At 35.0% G+C, this 24235-nt stretch overlaps 1 protein-coding gene across 3 annotated transcripts in view; it reads left to right on the forward strand.

The window, feature by feature from the left end:
- Positions 1–271: 271 nt before the first annotated feature.
- LOC143226211 (uncharacterized) overlaps positions 272–24235 on the forward strand; it is a 117355-nt gene continuing 93391 nt past the window's right edge. The window contains exon 1 of one of the 3 annotated variants that reach the window (XM_076456899.1): positions 272–834. In XM_076456899.1, the coding sequence (XP_076313014.1) occupies positions 797–834 (38 nt within the window). In that variant the 5' untranslated portion in view covers positions 272–796. Of the gene's footprint in view, positions 835–17680; positions 18160–24235 lie in introns of those variants that run through there. The other 2 variants (XM_076456902.1, XM_076456898.1) reach the window with 2 other exon arrangements.

Below are 24235 nucleotides of genomic sequence, written 5' to 3' on the forward strand. Positions count from 1 at the left end.
AATTATTAAAATGGTGTTTAAGGTATATAAATGTTCTTTCTTTATATGTGTTTAAAATTTTTCAGATTATCTCTAAAGATACTGCTTTGTGACTTGTACTTGAAGTACTGTCCCTTCGTATGCCAAGATGCCTGTTGTCGAATCGATTATTTTAACACTTTCACGTTGCTGCTCGGCAAATCTCGTTCGTTTTTCGTGCGCACGCGTGGTATTGATCCACGTTGCAGCTGCGCAGTCATGAGTGTTTATTATTGTAACGGCGAGAAAGTACATATCTGGATATCCTTAAGTTTGAGAGAATTTACGTAACCGTCACGTTGTATTATGACTGCAATGTAATTTCGTTTCTTTGTTTCGAGAGGGTGATTTGTAGTAGAAACGGATATATATATATATATACATATGTATTTAGTAAAGTTGCTCTTTCATAAATTGTTAATAGAAAGACAGGGAAAGAATTTCTCAACCAAAGTGGTTTTTTTTATCGTTTGCAAGTTATAAACTAAAAGTAAATCCTAGTGATTTTTAAACAGTCTTCTCGTGGCAGTTAAACATTTCTGCCATTTAATAAACAATTATTTAAACAAAAATAAAAATAGGACCGATCCCTTTAAGATAAATATTTTGTTTTCATACTCGATATTGTTAAAAGAGATGCTCCCTGGAAATAAAGAATTTCACCACGACTTTTCAGCGAGTTAGTAGAACATCAGCACCCAGCTCGTTTTTGGTAGACCAGGTCCTCGTGTTTTGTTTACCAGCTGATCTTGTTTTCACTGTTATTGTAACAACAGCGATGTTAGGTATTCTACGTAGACATTGGAAACCTAAACGGTAAGTTAACCGTATTTATCATGTAGTTTCGACCAGCAGGCTGAGTTTTATCAAATTAGACAAAGCACGAATTTAATTTACTTCTAGTAACTGTTCCGTTGATTGTGATGACAGCGTTAGTAAAAAGTTATGAACGACACTACATCCATCGATGTGTACACTGACGTGTAGGCGGGGGGGGGAGTTTTCTGCTCTTATGCCTCAAAAGTGCCTTTTCCCTCGGTGAACAACTGCGAAAAGTTACATCTGATTCCATACCCTGCTTGTTGTGAATTAGTATGGAATAAAGTCAATATTAAAATGAATGGCACAGTGACTTGTAGGTCTTCGTAAAAAAAAAAAAAACAATACAAAATTGATATTCTAGTGAGCGTTAAACTGAAATAATTTACTGTGTAGTATTATATTTTAAAAGGTTTTATAAGACCAGTCGAATAGAAATAAAAAATTTGTTTGCTTCTATGTTTTTTGTGCCAGAGGCATCCCATAGTCCCCATAGCTTCCTCTAATACCCCCAAAAAAGTCTTGCCTTACGTTCTTGAAGTTCCTTTTTGTCATTTAAAATCTACCTTTTAAACGCCCTCTACATGTTATTGGTTATGTCTATAAAACTTTTTTTTTTTGTAAATTATAACTACGTATATATAACAGTGTTTGGTATTAGGTCTCACCCAAGGCTTCAGAAAATGGTACAGTAAAAGTTTAGGGCCTATCTGCCATTGCAAATATTAGGATGAAAACGTGTTATTGTTACAGTTTATGTTATTGTCAGACGATTTCTTTTGCACTGTTGGACAAAACGAATGTTGGAAACTCCAGTCCACCAAATTGTAACAGATGTTTTATTTCTTTTATCGTCAAAGTTCACTGTTAGCGTAATCAACGTTCTTTTATAAGCCTAATTTTGCAATTCCACTTGATTACTAATTTAAAGTCTCGTAGTTTGACAAAACACACTCAATATATACAGCACTGAACTAATTTACAGGTTTGTAGTTACAAAACAGCCATGCACTGATCACTCGTTACTAGAATAAGAAACCCAGTCATCAAATCTAGCCTAAATTGCGTTTTATAAAAATGGCCTAAATTGTTTCATGAATTTCAATAACTTGTGAAGGTTGTAGTCATCAAAGCCACTGACGGCCATTTCGTTACGTTAAACTTCCCCTTCCAACTAAACAATGCTACTACGGTTTCCTAGAAACGCCAAGATTTAAAACGAAGCCTGACTACGACAGTATTTGAATGCATATGTTTTAAGTCTTTATTTGATTTGGAATTAAAGGTTTGTGAATACAACATTTAAGATCTATTTTGCATATCACAAGTTTCTACGCAAGAAATCCATTTCGCAATATGAAAACTCAATTAAGTAGGACCAATGATATTTGAGTACAAGCAATATAAGAAAACGCTAACGAGTACAGTTTTAAACTTGCTACTGAATGCAGGTTTTAATAATATTGTTATGCTTTAACAGTTTTCTTATTTCGTTAGCTAAGGCAATATGTACCATAATTTAATAGGAAAGCCAGGAAATACTCTATCATACTGCACCAAATGACAAAATCAAGTACGAAAAATTACTGCCTATTGCAGTGAAAGTGTCGTGTGAAACGAAGGACGACGTCCCGTGTACAGTAAGCGGTAAACATCGAAGTTAAGTCACACTTTTAACTGCACTTAAAGAACTAATTTAAGTTGTATTTTATTATACAGCCGCAACTAATATTTTGAATAAGATGATAAAGTGAGACTGTGTTATATATGGATATATTAAACCATCAAGTGTTTTCGAAATTGAGTTATGCAACAAGTTTTGAATCATGAATTGAAACAGCTTAATTGTGGATAATATACTGTTACACGCAGAAAGAACGTTTCAAGTGGCAAAATACACACGATATTTGAAAAGTAAAGTAATATGGATAAATAGCAGTACTGTTTTTACGTTTGTTTATTTTTTGTTAGTTTATGAATTTCGCTAAAAGCTACTCGAGGGCTGGCTCTGCTAGTTGTCTATAATTTTCGATTGATTGAAAAGAGAGGAGGCAGTTGGTATCACCCACTACTAGCTCTTGGTCTATTCTTTTACTAACGAATAATACGATTGACTATCACATTATAAGGCCAACACGGCTGAAAGGATGAGCAGCACCTTTGGTAATGGGATTCGAACCCTCAACCTACATATTTCAAATCGAGTTCCCTTGACACTAATTACGCGCAAGCAATGAAGATCTACTTCGCCTTTATACGAAACAGTTGCGTCATTATGGTTATGTTTTGATCCTGTTTCACACATACAAAGCCACTGGCATCATCACCTTGTGGTCATGTGATTTTTTTTCTTATTTCTGGGTTATTTGTTTTGACGTTAAAATTTATTTAGGTGTTTACCAGGGGTCGTTTTTGAATTTTGATAACAAGTGTAACGGAAGATTAAAAAAAAAAAAGATCACTACTACTATAGTGCAGTTCGTGATGGCACTGTATATGTTTCGGCTTAGTTGAGTGTGTCATGTGGCTAACAGTTGTTACGTTAAAAATACAGAGCGAATGACTATAGTTAGTGGTAGTGACTACAAGAACGAGAGCCGTGTTAGATGTTTTTGTTTACTTCGTTGTTTACGAAACCAGGCCTTTGTTACGCTTCAAAATATTTAATCGTATTTGGCCCTGAACTCTAATTTTTTAAACCTCGGAGTAAAAAAAACAATATTTTAAATTTCGTTGTCCACTTGATTAAGTTTAAGTACTAAATCACTGGACACTGGTTCAACTCGCTATAGTTTCTATTCTTTTCATGAATGGTTCGTAGACCAGAGATCGAGTTCAAGGTTCAAAAGTCGAGAGAAAATTTTTCAAATGTAAGTCTCGTGATATGTTTAGCTGCTAAGTGGACTCGTGGTCTATGTAGCTGTTTGATGTAACGACCCAAGTGGAAGAAGTTTACTTGGGTGTGCTTTGTGTATTAGAACTTTTATATTGTTCAACAGATGCACGAAGCTCAAGTAGAAAAGTAATATGCAATAATCATTAAGATCTTAACCAATAAAAACGTCAGAAGATTTTAGGAATGACAGCTATACGATGAATGCAAAACTGAATAACTTTATTGGGTATCATGGTAGCAACAGAGAGAAGCACACAAGTCTGCTAATACACAGCTATATATAGGTAATTGTCATGCCAGCAACAGACAAGCAGTATATAAGTCTGTTAATTCAGTAGGTTATCATGATAGGAGCAGATAGCAGAACGTAAATCTGCTAACCTAACTATATTGATGGGTATATCAACTGTACAAAAAAATATATTTTTAAATCAAAAGACCAACGTAACCTTGTTGTCTGACATATTTAGCATAAAATATGTCTTATTTTAACAATCTGGAAAACAAAAACCAGACCCTAAAACTTTTGAAACGTGACTTACTTTTTTTTTAATGTATATAAATCACTTGGAAAAAGTGCTTTTTGTCAGGTTATTATCGTATTTTGCACACTTTAGAATTCAAACGTTTGTAGTGTTAAAGTTACTACTGTTGCTTGCGATATTTTAAAAATATCATTTTATTGTGACTGAAAATTTAACTCAGTGGTTAATTTTCAAAAAAATAACGTAACTACTACAAAAACTTGTGTCGCGGGTTCGAATCTACGTCACACCAAACATGTTCGCCCTTTCAGCCGTGGTGGTGTTACAATGTGACGGTCAGTCCCACTACTCGTTGGTAAAAGAGTAGCCCAAGAGTTGGCGGTGGGTGGTGATGACTAGCTGCCTTCCCTCTAGTCTTACACTGCTAAATTAGGGACGGCTAGCGCAGATAGCCCTCGAGTAGCTTTGCGCGAAATCCAAAACCAAACAAAAACTCTTTGAAAGATGGATTCCACTCATGATCTGGAACGTTATTTCTCTAGCATGGTTTCAATGCCTGTTATAGACGTTTCTACATTTCTGCTACCTATATAAAAACACGAGCTTGATGTAGCTTTCTTAAGTTCTTACCTGCACGTGCTGTATTTGAGCAGAAGTGATGAAATATCAATGATAGGCAGGGAAACTCACTTGTGATGAGACCTTTTCTCGAATTTTGTCTATTTATTTTTACTGTTCTACTTATTTTTTAATGTTGTCCCATTCATTGATGTTAGTGTATGTTATATATATATGTATATATATTGTAGGCAAAGATTACACTGCACAACAATTTTTTTGAAAAGTTTCGCTTCCTGGAAAGGTTTTGCTGATTGTGACAGGTACCTGGTGGGTATGTACAAATATAGTTTTGGTTTTGCTTCATCATGTAGGAACTCTGAGAAATATACAGTTAACTGTTTACCGGCAATAACGTATTTAATTGCGTGTATGTTTATAATACGCTATTAAGTTCAACATAATTAAAAGTGTTTTGCCCTGATTTTCGTTTGTATTAAATGTCCGGTTCATCACGTTGCAATGTCCAACAGTAGTCAGCAAGTATTGACGGATTCCAGTTGCCGTGATATTGTTTTTCCATTGTAGCAATGTCCTGGTGAAACTGAATATTTCGATGTAACGATACGTGATGGGCAAACTTGGATGTGATTTTCGTGATCAGCAGCCAAAAATCTATAAGAAAACCCAACAGTTTTCAAAAAACAAAATCTTTGTTGTGCAGTATAATTTATAATAATGTTCAAATAATATCGGATAAGGAGCAATATAAGCTACTGTAGGTGGCTATATTTACTACGTTTTAGTTTTTTACACATCCTTTTGTCTAAAAGTTTCTAAGACAAAGAGTGTGGTATGAAAAATAAAATAACGTTTTAAGCTATATTTTTAATTTTATAATTTGTTTGTTAGAAGGAGGTGCGGGACGTAATGATGACGTAAGATCGAAAGTTTAATAGAGCATGTTCAAAATTTTCTAAAGATTTTGACGTCAGATTTTCTCGTAAATTTGAAGGTATGTTATAGATACGAGGTCAGTGAGGCCTGGAGGAGATTGAAAATAGTTGAGAAGACGATTTTGTTTTTTCTAGCTGTTAGTTGTTAGTGAAGTGTTCAAATTTGTGTTAGTTATTTTGTAAAAGTAAGTTGATTTTTATTTTAGAACAGTGCAGTTAATATAATTTGTAAAAGTGGACTGAAAATTGCCATAGTGTTCAACCTTTTAAACAAGTTAGGGAAGAAATAAACAGATTTATTATTATTTGTAGACTGAACTCTGAATTATTTTTACCAAATGATTTAAAAGAACCCACCAACAAAAGTTTTCACCTGGTGTAGAGAGATTCTATAATCTGTATCAGGGTCTAAGACTTCATCCTGTCCTATAATTTATCCTGTAAGTATAACGTCATGAGTCAGTAACGTCCTATCATGGATTGTTTTCACATTACAATATTGTAGCGCTACGTTAAACATAAATTAGAACAGTTTGACTGGTTGTTGTGGTTTGTTGTTGTTTGAGTGAAAAGGCTGTCTGCGATGTGTCCACGAAGGCGAATTGAACTCTAGATTTCAGCTGTATTTAAACCCTTAAGGTTTACCGCAAAGCTTATGCATGACTGCATATATGGAATAATATTAAAACGTTTCGTTAAACGTAGGTAAGGGTTTAGTTTTTCAAGTAACTGAAAAAGAAACGTAGTTGGTAAAAGTAATTAGGTTTTCAAAGATTTAAATATTTTATTTAAACTTTCGCATAAAGCTACACGGGGATTGTTTACATATAAGCATCCCTAATTTGGAACTGATAGGTTGGTGAGAAGGCAATCAGTCAACAACACTTTTGTGATGCACTCAAGACCCCAAAGAGTGAATCAAATACTTTTGACAGCGGAACTCAAACCTTGAACCTTCGGGTTGTTTTCGAAGAGAACATTACATTAATTAAGAAAACTAGTCGTTAGAGAGTAAATGATCGATATCTGTAAAACAATATTTCATTAAAACAGCAGGACGGCGTAAATCTATGTATATACGTGTCATAAACAAGCAAAAGGTTTCTTTCACGTGGAACAATAAACGTTTCTGCGCGCTCGGTCCTTGTGTTTTCAAAAAAATGTAGTAAAAAATATGAAAGCAATATCACGTGCCGCTACAGTTAGGCATAATACGATGCCAGTTTTATCGATCATCAATCAACATACCACGAACCACGTGTGTGTATGAATAAACCCAAACGTTAATTTCTGATATACTTACGATTCTGTTTCATTATTTCGTGTTTCCTAACAGCATTCTTTAAAATTTTAAATATCTGTGCGTGTGGGTGTTCGAGGGCTCATCTGTTAAATAACAGGTGTTTCACGTTAGGGAACGATTAAATTTACTGGCTGTTAATATTGATCTCGTGTTATTATTTGAATTATTCTATTTCCTTGTATTTGTTTTTCATTTTATGTCTTATTTCTCGTAACTACTGACTCGCAACTAACTGTAGACGCTGTTCTATATATATCTATAGTTAGTTCTAAGCTCATTTCATGTACGAGGCTAGCAGGTAGAGGTTAAACTTGGCAGTGTATCCCCCATTTTTCAGTCACTTGTTACGTCAGGAATCGTCTTACTGTTCCAACATTGTAGTTTCTACCATAGTTTTATTTGCTTGTATTTACGTGCAGAGTTACTACTTTTGACTAGTTGTGTTGAGTGTAGATATTTATTTGTGTTTGAAACATATAATAAGTTTAATGAACATTTTATAAATGTATATTTATTTATACAAAATAAACTTCTAAGTCATCAAGTTAAGTTTATGTCGCACGAAAGGTTTCATTGCTTTCAATTTGTTTGTTACGCACAAGCACCATTTGCTGTCCTTAATTTTGAGCCCCCCTCCCGTGGCACACAGAATGTTTGCAGACATACAACTCTAGAAACCGGGATTCGACACTCGTAGTGCGCAGAGCACAGATAGCTTAACTTCAAACAAACCTTACTTTTGAAATAGTTATAGCAGCTAGTCACTACCACACACAATGAACGTTTGGTACTCTAGTCGAATATTGGGATTTAACCGTCACACTTTTAACTTATTCACGGTCCCATAGTGTGGAACGCGATTTTTTTTATTATATTTTTCGGTAACGGAACGAAATTCATGGAGTCAGAGATCCATAGTCCAGACTACTAGACTATGTCCGGCTTGATTGCTTTAATTTATATATACATTTCTGTTGAGATAATGACTTGTAAACTATGGAGAAGAAAGACTAACATACCAACCATACGTGTTATGGAAAACCAAGTGTTTCCGCATCAGTGATCGTCGTTATTAGTATTGCTGTTATCCATGCTATAAACCGAAAGTTTTGGTTATTTCAGTGCAAAACCACATTGGGTTTCTGTTATGTCCACCGTAGGAGTCGAACCCGAGACTTTAACGTTATAAATTTACAATTGGAAACCCCTTCCATGAGAGTAAGCTACTTAAATCTTACACAGACGTGAAGTTAGTAAGCTTCTAGTGTTAGCGGCTTCTTTCACTTTCCCTCCGTGTCCTCTGCCCCCTGTGACTTACAACACTAAGAGTTGGAACTAAATCCCTGTGGTGAACACAGTGAATATAGATCATTCTGCCAACGGCAAATAAAATCTTCCTTTTTAAAACAATCTTATGGTGTGGTAGACATGTACAGTTTTATATATAATTACTTGAAACCGTTGGTACTTAGTGACACTCCATAATTACAGAATTGAGGAAAACAAGACATTGTACAGTTGGTTTTTGTTTCCTCAAGTCTGTGATCTCCAGTTTTTATTTTCTACTTCTGCAGGCCTGCCTCTTAGTTTTTGTATACTGAAATGTTATCAGGTTTAAATATGTGTGAAATTTATTCATTGTATTTCCAAGCATCTAGTGAAAATAAGTTTCCTGTGTGTTTAATGCCTGAATTGGAAAAATAAGTGGGGAAATCTTTTTTTCCTCAAATTAAATTCCATTTAAAAAGAAAAAATCACCTGTTAATTTTGATGTATACAAAAATATTCAATGCATGTGTTATTAGATGAATTCACGAAATGTTCGTGGACTAGCCTGTATTATCAAAACACTGAAGCAAGTAACAAATAAAACTAGCCCACGATGCAGTTCAAAAAAAGAAAATCAATACTTTGTTCTTATATTCTGGTGTTACCAGTGGTGATCATCTACGGTTTCATCCCCTGTCGTTAGTGCTATCTGTGGTTCCGTGTCCTTTGTAATTGTTGCCTGTTGTTCTTAAGTTTGGTAGTTGTTGTTCGTTATCATATACTCTGCCAGTGAAGCTAAGCGTTGTCTGTGCTCTCCTATTTTAAGGCCAGTTTTGTTCATTTTCAAGAGTTGTCCTATGCCCTAAGGCTAAGTGTTATTCATGGTCCCATATACTGCGGTAGGTGTTATATAAGTTCTTTACTTTCAGGACAAATGTTAGCGGGTCATAACATGTTAAATGTTACTCGTGGTTCTGTACCAATGGTGTTATCTACATCTCATACTCTGGGGTAATTGTCATTCGAGCTTCTACATGGATTCTATACCCTTCAATCTATAAACATCTGTCTCTGCCTTCCCCACAGATTAGCTGCAACTTTCCTAAATTCTGATGATATTCCCTGACCATGGAGGTTGAAGATCTTGTATTTATTATGTCTACACATGAATACTTGTTTTTGTTATTGTTTATTCATTATTTTTTCCAAACTTTGTTGGGTTTTTTTCATCGACCGCCATTCCTTCATTTATCGGCGAATTGACTCGAAACTTGGTAGGGTTATTTATTACCTTGGTCCAGTACTCTCAAAGAAACCTTTTTCATTTTTTTCACGTAGGTGTTTTTAAGGATTTTGTGGGGTCAAAGGTCAAACAACCCAAAAATGTATATTTTGTGTACCTGTGCGGTTATATTTACAACGATCAAGATGAAAGTTGGAATAAATATAAATATTCATATAAATATCAATTTTATATGTTACACCGTTATATTAAATCATTGTTTCTTCTAATATTTTTCATTATTTAAGCTGCTGATATCGTTATAATCGTGCCGTTAGTGTCTGCCTGACGAAATAAAATAATTCAGTCATCATTATTTTCTATTCAATATCGCTCAATAGATGACGCCACGAACAAAACTGCCAAAGTTTCACTGTGGGTGGGAAGACAACGTTGTAACATAATTTATTATATTTGATTATCGTTAATATATTCTGATTTAGACGTTTAGTGAAAAGGTTTTGAAGTTGTTCTTAAGTTAGGCTGAGAACATGTGTAATTAATGAAGTTTGTAAATATTTGTATTATATTCTGTTCTATCAGCTAGTAATTCCTAAACAATTTTGGTCTGAGACTTCCTTGATATGAATAAAAAAGTTGAGGCCTCCCAACCAACAATTTTAGCATGGTGATTGATAAACAGTCCCGTAGTATAAACAACAATATCTCCTTTCGACTCATTTTCAATTGGCTTATTGTTTATTTAGAATTAAATTAATCACCATCTTTGTTTTCGGCCTATTTTAGTGCCTCAATTTCTTATTATATTTGATGCCTGGTTTTCTTCAGGATTATTTTATCCGGACATTTTACTTAAAAAATCAGCGACAACAGAAACGCAATATATCTTACGCAGATTCTATTGATCAGAGCTGGCCTTGGTAGGAACATATGATTGGAGAGCATTTTAAAAATAATGAATTACATACATAGACATATCCGTCGAAAGTTCTTTGAATTTTAACCTTTTAATAGTAAGTAATCCATTTGTTAGAATTCTTGTAGTGATCAAATGCTTGAAAATAGCTTATCAGTTCCAGTCTTTTTTTATTATTAATCTGAAGTAAAATTCAGTTATGTTGGTGAATTTCCAAGTACTTCATCATTATTTTATATTATGTTAAACCTTATTCACGGCTAAAAACTTGTTACTGAGGTGATTTAGTCTGCCAATATTTTGAAACTGACAGCTGGAAAAAAAAGTTGTTTCTTTTTTGTTTTGTTTTTTGCAACATATTTTTACGTGACACACCAGTTCTACATAACTAATGTTTAAATATTTTGTTTTTTGTCATGCATGTTGACTAGAAATGGAGGAGGAGGTTACGTAGACAAGAAACTTTTCACGCGACGAATGAATGTGCGGTGTGTGGCAGCTGATCTCGACCTCCTAGGGGTGCATTGCCAACCGCACTTGAAAAGCATCATTAGAAGACAGTTGAAAAGCATTAATATAAACAGACAAACATGAACAAACATCCTGTAGCTCTAGTCTCTCCCTTCATTAAAATTATGGCTGGCCTGTGAATCTGAAGTGCTGATGTTTGCGTATCGTTGTCACACACAAAAAAAAGGATCAAAGATCGCGCGCCTCACTTTGGGGCCGTGGAGCGAATCTGTCTTAACCAATATTTCCGTTACAGTATATATATATTATGATTTATTTCGAAATAATCCACAATAGTAAACCATTATTACGTTAAAACAATATTTTTTTTTGTTTCAGTCACGCCAAAATTTGTGTATTCTCTGTCTTTAAAATGTGTCCTAGTTACTAAATTTGTTTTTGTTTTGAATTTGCACGCAAAACTTCACGAGGGCTATCTGCACTAGCCATCCCTAATTTAGCGGTGTACTTAGGCTACTCTGTTACTAACATAGTGAGATTGACGAACAAATTATAACGACCCCACGGCTGAAAGGGCGAGCGTGTTTTGTGTGACGGGGATTGGAACCAGCAACCCTCAGACTACGAATCGAGCGCCTTAACCACCTGATCATGCCGCGCCCCCTAGTTCTTAGAAAGAGGAAAGAAAATACCCAAAATATTGAGGCAATTGCACATAATTTATATTTTCACATATGCTTCTAATAACATTATAAAAATACTTGCTTTTACCTGTGCTGAAAAACAAAAACTTGTAAATAGTAGCCCTTCTCTTTGGAGCTTCCTGTAGTTCAACGGTAATTTTATAGCACTGAAAACCAGGTTTCGACACCCGAAGTGGGCACAAACTTCTTGTAAAACTTTGAACTTAACAAGAAACAAACTAATGTCTTACTTCTGTTGACTTGCATAAAATTTTGACGGAATCTGTTTAAATGGATTATTTGTTTACGTTATCTTGTACGCAGATGCATTGGTATTTACCTACATCTTGTGAATAACTAAATATCATTACGTTGCAGAGGTAGCAGACACTTCTTCTTTTCAGTTGTTTGAAAATTCAAAAATTAGAAGATTTGAAGAACAAAGAAAGATGAATTGTTATTTATTTGATATGAAATTATTCTGCTTGTCTGTTTGAGGACCATCTGTGGATAACTGTCCCCAACTATGGTTTTATTTGAATTTCGCGTAATGCCGCAAAGGACTATCTATGCTGGCCGTTCATAATTTAGCAGTAAACCACGAGAGAGAATGCAGTAACTAATTAATACCCACCGCCAACTCTTGGGCTACTTTTTTACCAACGAATAGTGGTATTGGCCGTTACATTATAACGCCTCCACAGCTGAAAGGGTGAGCATGTTTGGTAAGACGTGACGTTTAGATTGCGAGTCAAATGTCCTACCCTCCTGGCCAGGCCGGGGCCCTCAATTACGGGCAGACTAGGGTTGAAATAAGGGAAATTAAGATCACTCACTGAAACTCTCTTGCTAGTATTCTGTGACTGAATAGTAGGTGCTAGTATGTTGTGATTGAATAGTAGGATTTTATGGCCATTTATATAGCATTCACGATCTTCAGCTGCAGAGTTTTGTTGTTGTTGTTTTTTTGCAACGGAACATGAGCCACGTATCCTGGGATTCACTTGGCATAAGCTAACCATTGGGTCATGTACGGCCCCTAAAGCGTTTTAACTTCTATTAATATCTATGAACGGCCCCATAATCATCTTTATATATAACTAACACAGTTTTCAAATTGTGTTTCATTAAGAAATAACTTATCTAGGATTTATAAAACACGTAGTAATTTAAAATAAACAATTTTAGTTCCTTCTTGTCCAAGACTTTACTGGAATCGTGGAGAACAACTAAGTTGTAATTTGGTTATAAATTACCGAAATGTGTCGTAGCCATAGCATTAAATTTTTTCAGCTGTACCATGCGTGTAGAGTTTTATATATATTTACAAAAACCAGCTTCACTGTGTTAGAGTTTTTACATATTGTATATCCCGACAGTTTTCAAACAATAATCCATATTTTGTTTTATCCTCTTCCCTTCAGCAGTTTTGTAAAACTTTAAGTTTCTTTTTTTATTATCTCCTGAATGTTTACCACTCGGTATTCTTGAATAAAATATTCCACGTATTTTAAATATTTCGATAACTAATTTTATGAAAGAGTTGAAAATGTGCCACGAGATGGCTGCATCGTTGTTACAAGTCAACCTCAATAGGAAAGTGTGGTTTAGCTAGATATGACGATCGCGAAAGGACTTCTTTTGATGCATAGAGAAACTGTTGAAAGGAGAGTTCACAATAAAATACACACTCAAAGTTATAGGAGAAATTTAGATGACAGTATCTGTACTACCTTTTTCTATGTTTGTCAGGTTAATAATAATCGTTTTAAGCCGAGTTTTAAATTTTGCAGTTATTGTTGTCTTATTAAATTTAAATGTTTAGCCAATTATAATGCCAAAATATACGTTCAATACACATTCGAACTTGCGTACTTAAACTCAAAAATATACATATCCCACCTAGAGGCCGTGTATAATATGTTCTGCTACATCTACCTACCATAGCCGTTTGTAACTGTTGAGACATATGCAAAAGAAGCAAGTAGAATATGTATTTTTTTTTATATATTTACCGTGAAGGTTGTGGAACAGTTGCAAATAAATAAAGTGGATGTCAGGTAAGATATTCCGCTACACGTGCCGAGTGGTAGTGGAAAAGTTGGACATGTATCATGAACGATGGTGGTGGCTCATGATAAGGGTTACCAATTTCTTGTTTTTATTATCATTTAACATTGTTCCGAAAGCCTACCGCAAAAAAATGGCTCTGAGTATTGTAATTAAACCTAAGTAGTTTTTCGTTTTTTGAAATTCGCGCCAAGCTACACGAGGCCGTCTCTAATTCAGCAGTAAGACGAGAGGGAAGGCAGCTAGTCATCACCACCCACAGCCAACGCATAGTGTGAGTGACCGTCACATTGTAACGCCCCAACGGCTGAAGGGGGGCGAGCATGTTTGGTATGACCGGGAACCCGCGACTCTCGGATTAGGAGTCGAGTGCCTTAACCACCTGGCCATACCAGGCCTAACGTGAATAGTGTTACTAAACGTATCATTGTGGGTTTTGTATAGTAGTTTTTAAGATTATTTTACTATCTAGCAAATAACAGTGGCGGTATAACCGTTTTGACAGCTATTCGTTTAAATGTAATATCTGATTTATATGGAACCGCAATCTCCTATATTTGTACATATAGCAAGCCGTGAATATAGTTTTATGTTTATATGTCAGGCATGACACGTACCACAGCGATTATTAATTTGTTTTAACTATACTGTCTTCACCTATTATTTGTTTATATATAGGGTTTTGGCCCTTACAGACACGACCTTGCCAACATGATCTTTTTTTCTACTGGTGCGTGATCGATATCACAAACGTCTAGTCTGTCTCGCACAACAGAAATCTTTAAGCCGTAGTTTAAAAGGTAGTACCAAGCTCAGTATCGAGCACCGGATCTCGAGATGTTAACAAGTATAGAATTATAGCCACTACTGAGTGATTGCTAATATTGTAGCTGCTCCTGATAAAGTAATCATTCCTGAAGCCGACTATAACGAATAACAAGAATCATGCAAGCAGAAGATAGCGATTCTAGGAGAAAGTGGAGCAGACATTTTGTCGCCAAATGTTTTATTTAGAAAATATTTAGTTTCAGATAAAGTGTGCACCAGTGACGGCCCACCAGAGTTTAGGGTCGTCATAATGGAAGAGGGTGGTAGAAGTGCCACGATCAAACCTCCTTCAGAAATAGAGAGGGGGTGGGGTATGGTAATACAATCAACTCGTAATAGTTAATTAACCTGCGTTCGACCAGTGGAGGGGAGAAAGAGAAAGGAAAACAACAGCGATAACAAGTATTAGAAATGTTCATGTGGATGCATATCCTATTATATGATGACACATTGTCTCATATATATATTTAAAATAGATGCATGCATCTATACAGCTTGTATACATGCAATATAAATACCAGCTAACATGCCAATGCATACATGCATGTATAAAAGTAGTGCTTTTACAAATACCTATCCATGCACCATTCCAGTATAGTTCAGTATTCCTTTCAATCCAGTGTTTACAAACTCCACATATAGCTAAAGAGTATACACATAGTAGCTACGTGTTGCAAACATGTACATGACGTGGTATGGTAATCACCATGCAACATAATGTAGTACCATTATCAATGATAACTTTGTGGGCATGACGTCAGGAGTAACATACACTTAATCTGCCTGTATTTCATTAAACTAAACTGTTTCATATAGGACAGTATTGCTATTCTACAGATTTATGTCCATGATGGACATAAAATTAAAGAAACTATTATTAAATATTGTTAATCTACAAAGGGAGATATAGGGATCTTCAAACGATTACAGAAACGTAATAAGTAGCTTCGAGTAATCAGATTATTTATTTAAACTGCAAATTCCTTTTTTGACTTTCCTAAATGTTACAGCTTTTGGGCATGGAGTCAGAATAGGGATTTGTAGCGTGAGGAAACAACGTCAACACTGTCTCGAACCTTAAGTTTCTTTGTTTACTTTATTTGCTATTGTATTTTCTCTTCACGTTACTTATCTCGTTTCTGTAATTTTTTTAATATTTCTATTCTCTCTCTTAAATTACTAATTGTTAACAATCTTATTAAGGCCAAGTAAAATAATTCAACACTTTCCAAGGTGGTGGCGCAGTTGAACACAGAGACGATTAATAAAAAGTACTTTTCTACACGTACTCCGATAATTGTAAAGTTACAATGCTTCTTTGATGGCAATAGAATACGGAAAATACTCGTCGTGGCTCATTCTGTTAATTGACCCCAAGTATATAAAGTCACGTCAACTATTCTACCTAATATTCTTATTTCTACATGAATAAGTTAAATGGTTACCCTTACAGTTTCGTGTTCCTACGCGTTAGTAATGTTCATACGAAAGCTCTGAATTGTGTGTTCTTTTACTCTAGTGCTCGCTGTTCCATGTATTTGAAATGAGGTTTTTGCTCTGCTCTGCCGATCGATGTGATTAAAACGAATATCATCGCTCATAAGACGTGAACGTTATATCGAGAAGAAAGAATGGATAAATAAATTGTTGTGTTTTGAAGCGATTAGAGGTTGGGTACCGTTGTTAAATGTATAGTTGTCGAACTTTTGGAGTTTTTGTTTGCCTTTAGTGCTGTTTGGAGAATACAGTTTTATGTCTAACACGATGTTGTACAAAGGATTATCATATTCATATTTTAGTCTTGCGAGTTAGTGGAATTTGTATATAATAAAAAAATATTATAAGAATACTTCTACTTAGATGTTATTATATATTCAAACATCTAATACCGCCCTCTACATTCCGACACTCAGTTACACAACCCCTTTCAAACATGTGGTCAGCTTCCGGTCAGTTACCTCTTTCTTTGTGAACCTGACGATGACCGAAGGAGGTCGAAACGTTGTTCGCTCTTCTATGTAAAATATTTTCTCAACCCAAACGAGCCGTTTTTGCATATATATGGCACGACTTCTGTATTGGAGAAATAAGCAGAAAAGTGGAAACCAGATTCAAAGAATACAAAAAACATCTTGACACGTTTTTGAACACTGGAAATTGAAAAAACAACAACCAAAAATACAATATAACCATAGGAAATACCCAGATAACAACTAAAATCAAAATTAAACCGATCTGAAGGAACGCTTTTATATCTATATTAATTAACAACCTGACATCTAACTGGAACGCCCCGACAATCCCGTACCCTCTCGTCCCTAAGACATGCACCTGATAACGGTCAGTTGCAAACTCTCTCTTTGTTAACCTGAAAATTACCTAAGAAGGTCGAAACGTTGTTTTCTGTTTTATTAAAAAGTGTTAATACCCATACCAGCCGTCCTGAGATACATACCTATCAATGATTGCTCTCTAATCTTAAATTATCTCTCTATTTTTACAGTATTGTCTCCCCTCTGTGTCAGATGTAAGTTTACAAACTTTATAACGCAAAATCCAGGGCTCATTTCCCCGTGGTTGTCAGAGTGAAGATAGCCCATTGTTTAGCTCTGAACTAAGAACTAATTAAGAAAACAAACGCTTCACTATTACAATTTTTCGTAGTTTTTTCTGTTATAGCCTATGTAATACTTTAATGGATATAAGCTGTCGGGTTAAAAAATCGTTTTAGCCTAATTATATGTATATCCATGTATAGACACACACGTGTGTTTAATAATTCTCGCAAACAGTAATAATATTAAAACACGAAGTCAGTGTAGTGTTATCGTACATAACAATACCTAGAGAAAAACCTATTTTGCTAACAACTCGAACTAAACTTAAAACACAAACATAGTCACTTTTACAAGATTATTTTGCACCAAAAAATTAAATTTATGTATTCGCTGTTACGGAAATTAGACAAAACAATCAGTTCACATCACGACTGTTCTTCAAAGCTGTTGTTTTCCAGCGCCCTCGTTCGGACAAAACTAACAACAATGAACGCTAGGTGTCTTGCGATAAAGGTCATTCATTATACATTTACAATGGATATGTATATACATAATTGTCTTAATTTAACTCTTGGGCGTGTTTTTAGTGATCCTTTTATAATATTGTAACTGATAAAGAAAATAAATTAAGAACATATTGCGTCCATTGTTACCAGACTTGACAAAATATGGGCATGTGTATTACCTTGTTGACGATTAAATAGTTTAACTCCAACCGCTAGGTCGTAGTTACCGGTGAGTCTAGCGTAGGAGACACGACGTAAGATGACTAGAGGTGTGGGTTGATAATATCGTTGAAATTGTGACGGTTGTATTAGGCTTACATTTGAACCAGTGTTATCAAATTCATTGAAGGCGGAGACCTTTTATCCACTCTATGTTTTGTACGTTCAAAAATTTAACTTTCTTTGAAACTTTTTGAAAAGAAATGGCGCTTTTTTTCTAACGTGTTGAAAACCGTTTACCCAAGAAAGAGTAACCCTGACCTTATTAACTTAACTGAAGTTGAAAGTGAAACCAAAGTGAAGTCATGGTATGGCCAGATTTGAAGAAATGGAAATGTATGCTTTTCTCTACTAAGCACAGGTATGGAACTGATATTATATTTCAACACGTATAATAGTAACTAGTTTCAAGTGTGAGCTGTTATGATACTAAAAACGTCACTGTATTTACTGTAGTGTAGACAGGTAATTCTGTCACAACTACTTGAAACTTTTAAGAGTTGTGGCTGTTCACTTATGGTTAAAAATAAAGATTGTTGTTTTATATATAGTTACGTAGATTAAATTATTTTGAATTTTACGAAAATATCCACAGACTCGTTTTTCTTTCTAGTTTCGGAGTCATTAACTTTTATGACAGTTCAGGTAATAAAGCGGTTTATTTTGATAACAGTTCATTCAATAAATTTATTTGTTTTGAAACATTTTATGTGAAAAAATTATTTATATAGCCGAGTTACCTTACGAAGTTTTTGTATTTTGAAAAACTTGCGTGTATTTGAAGGAATGGTTTGTTTGGGGACAATGTGCCTAACGAAGTGGTTTGTATCAAGAGAACACAACATACCCAAGTGGTTTGTTTGGGGACAATGTGCCTGACGAAGTGGTTTGTATCAAGAGAACACAACATACCCAAGTGATTTGTTTGGGGACAATGTGCCTAACGAAGTGGTTTGTATCAAGAAAACACAACATACCCAAGTGGTTTGTTTGGGGACAATGTGCCTAACGAAGCGGTTTGTATCACGAAAACACAACATACCCAAGTGGTTTGTTTGGGGACAATGTGCCTAACGAAGTGGTTTGTATCACGAAAACACAACATACCCAAGTGGTTTGTTTGGGGACAATGTGCCTAACGAAGTGGTTTGTATCACGAGAACACAACATACCCAAGTGGTTTGTTTGGGAACAATGTGCTTAACGAAGTGGTTTGTATCACGAGAACACAACATACCCAAGTGGTTTGTTTTGAAAGAACATATGCAGCGAAGTGGTTTGTATCACGAGAACACAACATACCCAAGTGGTTTGTTTGGGGACAATGTGCCTAACGAAGTGGTTTGTATCACGAGAACACAACATATCCAAGTGGTTTGTTTTGAAAGAACATATGCAGCGAAGTGTTTTTTTCTTCTCAAGGGAATTTATAATGGAGTGGTTTATCCGATTTTACAGAGTGATATGTTTTAAATACACGATAATCCAACTTAAAATATTGATGATGAATGTTTCCTTTGTCAGAGATATATTCTTTCCGTAAAAGTGAAACATTTGAAGTTGAACACTGCAGTGTTGCGATTACGTATTGAAACCATATGTGTTGTTCTTTCTATCAGCCCACTCATCCCGGCTAATAAGGGTGATTTATACATTAAACATTTCTTTCACTCTGCGATTTCAAAGAGGAAAATTTGTCGTCGTAATCTAAGCTTTGAGATGTAAGCATTAAACTTACTAGTTTTCTCGAATCTCTCAGAAGACTGGAGATAATAAAACTTTGGAGTAAAGTATGGTGTGTGAACATACACGTGTAACCAAATGAATTAATTTATGGCAAGAAAGCAGTAAGGTCTGATATCTACTTTCAGATAGGTTGACAGCCAGTAAGTACTTCAAGGCTGTAAGTATTTGATTAAGATTCATAAAGAGTCATGCTCAGTGCTTCAGTAGTAACTGTTTATTAGTATATATCTGTACTCACTGGAGTTCACAGCCACTACTCCACAATAGACACAATTATTCACTACCTGCTAGCGAACGTCACGTCAAGAGGTAGTGAGTGGGTTATCACATATTATGCTCTTATTAGGAAAACTATATACTACTAGCGGAAGTTGAGTATCATATAATGTTGTAGGATCAGAAGCGTATTAGAGGATGGGTTCTTTTTTCAGAAACAAAATGAGATAATTTTCTTCTGCACAGAAAATATGAGTAATTTACATGAAAGTGAAATGTTTGTTTAAACAAAAGAAATCTTAAGATATTCTAAAAAGTTTAAAATGTTCAGTATTAAGCCCACCCTCTCCCCAGCTGTGCTCCTGATGGAATATATTTTACAATGAAGTTCGTTTTTCTGTTTTAAGAATGATGCTAATAAGGTACCATAGTTACTCTGCTGGTAGAAGTTTGGTATCACATTCTACATCGATATATCACATTTTTCACCACTTTCGGAATATAACATTTTACACTGCTGGTGGAGTGTCATGTTTTATACATTCCTGATGTGACATTAACACTTCTGAACCAGAGAGACAGCTGCATGAATGAACGTAAGTAGCCAGAATAGTCCGAAACATAACGAAAAGATATTTCAATAAAAATATACTAGAAACTAGACAGATAGTATAGAATGGTAGCCAGACAAATAGACAGATCAGAGGTCTAGTGAAAATCAAATACATATGAATATATAGCAATAACCGGAAAACAAAAATGTTTGTAAGTAGCGGTAGCCAATAAATATACAATGTATTTGTAGGTAGTGGTAAGATAAATAAACTTGACTTGTTGGAAAGTAATGGTAGCTTGTGAAAATACATGTGCCAGAAAGTAGTAGTAGCCATTTTTAAAATTTTTTTATAAGTAATGGTAGCCAGAAAAATATACGCAAACCTTCTGCCCCGTCTTGCAGCTTTAGAGGTTGAGAGGGGCTCTGCTACATGTCAACTCAAATTAACATCTGGAGGACAGAGTGTGTTCAAGGATGATTGTAATAGAGGAGCTCGCATCCAGACATCGGAGGTTTTTTATTGAAAGCGTAGCCTCCTTCTGATACATTGATACATGACATAACTCTGAGGACAGAGATATTTATTCAATTGGACTACTTATTTCTGTCTTCTAATGGAATTTGGGTAATTTATATGGATATGTTTAAGTTATACTAAACGCCTCGCATGCCATCATGCATACTGTTGATCTCGTTATTAAAGACACTTGTTGGATGATGTAAGTTAAACAGAGCATTTTATTATCGTATACTGAAAACTAAGTTACGAAGCAGCTTAATATACATCTGTGATATTGGTTAGGTGTTCAAGAACGTATGGCCATCGTTATTACAATACAGAAGCATAGGATCTAAATAATGTTAACCGTCATCAATTATGAGTGATAATCCACAGACGGTCCAAACATTAACATATCATTGCACAGAAAGTTTAACCTCATCAGTACTCAAGAATCAACTGGAGTAACTGTACTTGGAGCATGCAACCTTCAGGCTGTTTCAACTTTGAATTTGGATATCGAACGTTTTGTCATGGACATACATCAGTTGTTATGTCTTGCATGTTGGGAAGGTTGTAGGAATGTACAGAAAGGCATGGACCTGCATTCTCGTTTGCCCCAGAGTCATTTTCGGTACAGTTTCTATTTTTGGTTTTAGCGGATGTGGGCGTTTACTTTAAGTATAAAGTGAGCCTGAAGGGAGTTCTTATTTGTGTTTTTAAAATAAAAGATGAAAGAATGTAGTACTTTTAAATGTCCCCCTATAAACTGCGTTCACTGTCTGAAATATTTTAACTTTCTAAACAAAATTCAACTGCCTACTTTAATACTAATCTGACGCATCGAAAGATTTCATCTCTTGTTTAAATAAGAATCCATGATATAGGTATTGTTGAAATGGAAATTAACGCCATTAACTTGGTTTTGAAATTTGGTGAGTTAAATAAAAATATTTGTGTGTGTGTGCTCATTTTACACTGCTGTTGTCTTTTATAACAAGGGAAACTCCCGATAGAAAATCCTGTTCTACAAAAAGTACACTGTTTTCAATAATTATTTCGAAATAGAACAGTTGGTGAAATTAATACAAATACATTAGGATCACTTTTGGGAGGTATCTTAGTGCTGTAGGGATAGAATGAATTATTTATACTCTGGATAGTAATGTAAAAAAATGCTTTGGTGAAAGGAAGGAAGCAGATGATGTTGTTTGGAAATAATCATTATTGAAACAGTGTTGTGGAAGAAGACTGGAAGAAAGTCCTCTGGTTTACTTGCCAAAACTTGCTTAACTTTTCCTGACTATTGATTGATACGGAAAGAGGGTTTAGTGCAAATACTAATTTATTTACAAAGGAGAAACTACCACTAGCTGGAGAAAAAATATTGTAGCTCTAAATTTTGTGAAGGGCACTCTGGGCAGTGGATGACCTCACTAGAACAGTGTACAGCACATTCATGACCAGTTTTTAACCTCATTAGAGCAGTGACATGCTACATTAACGTTAATTACTTCAGATCATATACTGAGGCAGGTGATAAGAAAACATCTTTACAGAAGGACAGGATATGATTTGAAAAGAGGGAAGGGTTGAGGAAGTATTAAAAATTTGGTTAGTGAAACAAGCTGATAGTTACATGAGGTCAATTTATAAACAGCGGGTGAGGTACAAGCAATACTTGTTGTTGGGGAAAATTGCGTTAGATAACTTGTTGAAAGGGTTTGTAAAACAAAATGATGAATTATCAGGCTAGCTAATTTGGAAAAGAGGGAAAAGGAAATAGTAGTCTTTACGACTTATTTCTCTTGTGTGTACTATTATGTTTTAACAACCACCTGAATTATATACATGTATCGGCTAAATAGGAACTTTAAGGACAGTGGTTTAAGGTTTAGAATGAGATAAAAAAAAAAAGTGGAACAAATTTATATAAATATATAATAACAAAAGTAATCGGCTATGTAAGTTGAGGCACTTTTATAAACCTTTCTTGGAAGGTTTGCAGATACACTAGTAATATAATTAGTAGCCAGAAATGATGAGCTTTAGCTAGTTTGTTTAATTTTCTAATCTATCTCTTAATTAAGTACTTGTTTCTATTAAAGAGATACGTGTTTGGTTTCCCTTACTTATTAATCTACACCTTTTTACGTAAGGGAAAACAAACAAGTAGATCTTTAAGTAGATAATGGTATCTAAAAAAGCTTGTGTTATCGGATAATTTTACCCACATAAATATATAGATAGTAAATAAAGCTAGCTAAATATACCCTGGTGGGTCAGTGGCAAGTTTACACACACTAAAATCTGAGTTTTCATTCTACACGGTGGTCACAACAAACAGTCCAATGTGGTTTTGCTCGATAACAACAGCAATCTAAATATAGACTGACAGATTTCAATATCATTGAAATACTTTTAGAGGCAAATAAATAGGTGGAAAAGTATGTGCATAATGACTCACAGTTGAAAGATGCATAATAGGTGGATGATTGCTCTATTTATATTGTTGGGGATTTCTACGCCAGGATATTTACACAAATCTTGGGTGTAATTTAGTTTTTCATGTGTGTAGCAGGTGCGGTTCTTTCAAAAGGGCTGTTGTGTTTGGTATAAGATTTGGTTGGGTAAGCGCGATGACTCATGTGTACTGCAGATGTGTTGCAGAACGTTCGTTGCCGCCAGACTGTATGTCTACTCTTCTATAGGACAACTCGGTACACGTGCACAGGTACGAGAGTGGTTCTCGGTGTGCGCATCACGTGGCTACAAATAATAGATTCATTGTTGTTCTTAGGAAAGAGGGAGAGATTTGGGCGTTTTTTTTAAGGAGTGGTGGCTCCAAGAAAACGGAAATGACTATAGAATGTGCTGTCCATAATGTGATCTCTGTCAAAATACATAAACGAGTGTGATGACATCTTCCTATTTCTTATACTTAGGGCTTTTTGAGAATATCTAAGAAACTCTTCTTTTGTACTACAAACGTAAAGTGAATGGATTTTTTTTTTAAAATTCGAGACCAACTTTTACAAACACTTTTAGTGTATTTTATGTAGGAGGAAACCACATTTATCATCCTGTAAGTACCACTGCAAATTCACCAGAAAGTATGAACATACATCACAGTTATTAAAATTGTAGGAAACTTAAACATTAACCCGGTTTTACGGAACAGTACGTATCAGATAAAAAAAAAATACTAATGTGTTATGTGTCATACATGAGCGAAATGGCAGAAGTGGTACTCTTGTAAAATAAGTTGGTATTCACCATTAACAAAATCTCGGTTTGCGTATTTTGAAAAAGGATTTAGAGATTTATATCCAGAATCATCTAACATGACTAAATATTTATCACCATTACAGACTCGTTGTTATAGCTGGCAATTACAGCTGGCCATGTCTTATAGATTTA

This window comes from Tachypleus tridentatus, chromosome 9 (assembly GCF_004210375.1).
Source record: "Tachypleus tridentatus isolate NWPU-2018 chromosome 9, ASM421037v1, whole genome shotgun sequence".
Lineage (NCBI taxonomy): Eukaryota > Metazoa > Arthropoda > Merostomata > Xiphosura > Limulidae > Tachypleus > Tachypleus tridentatus.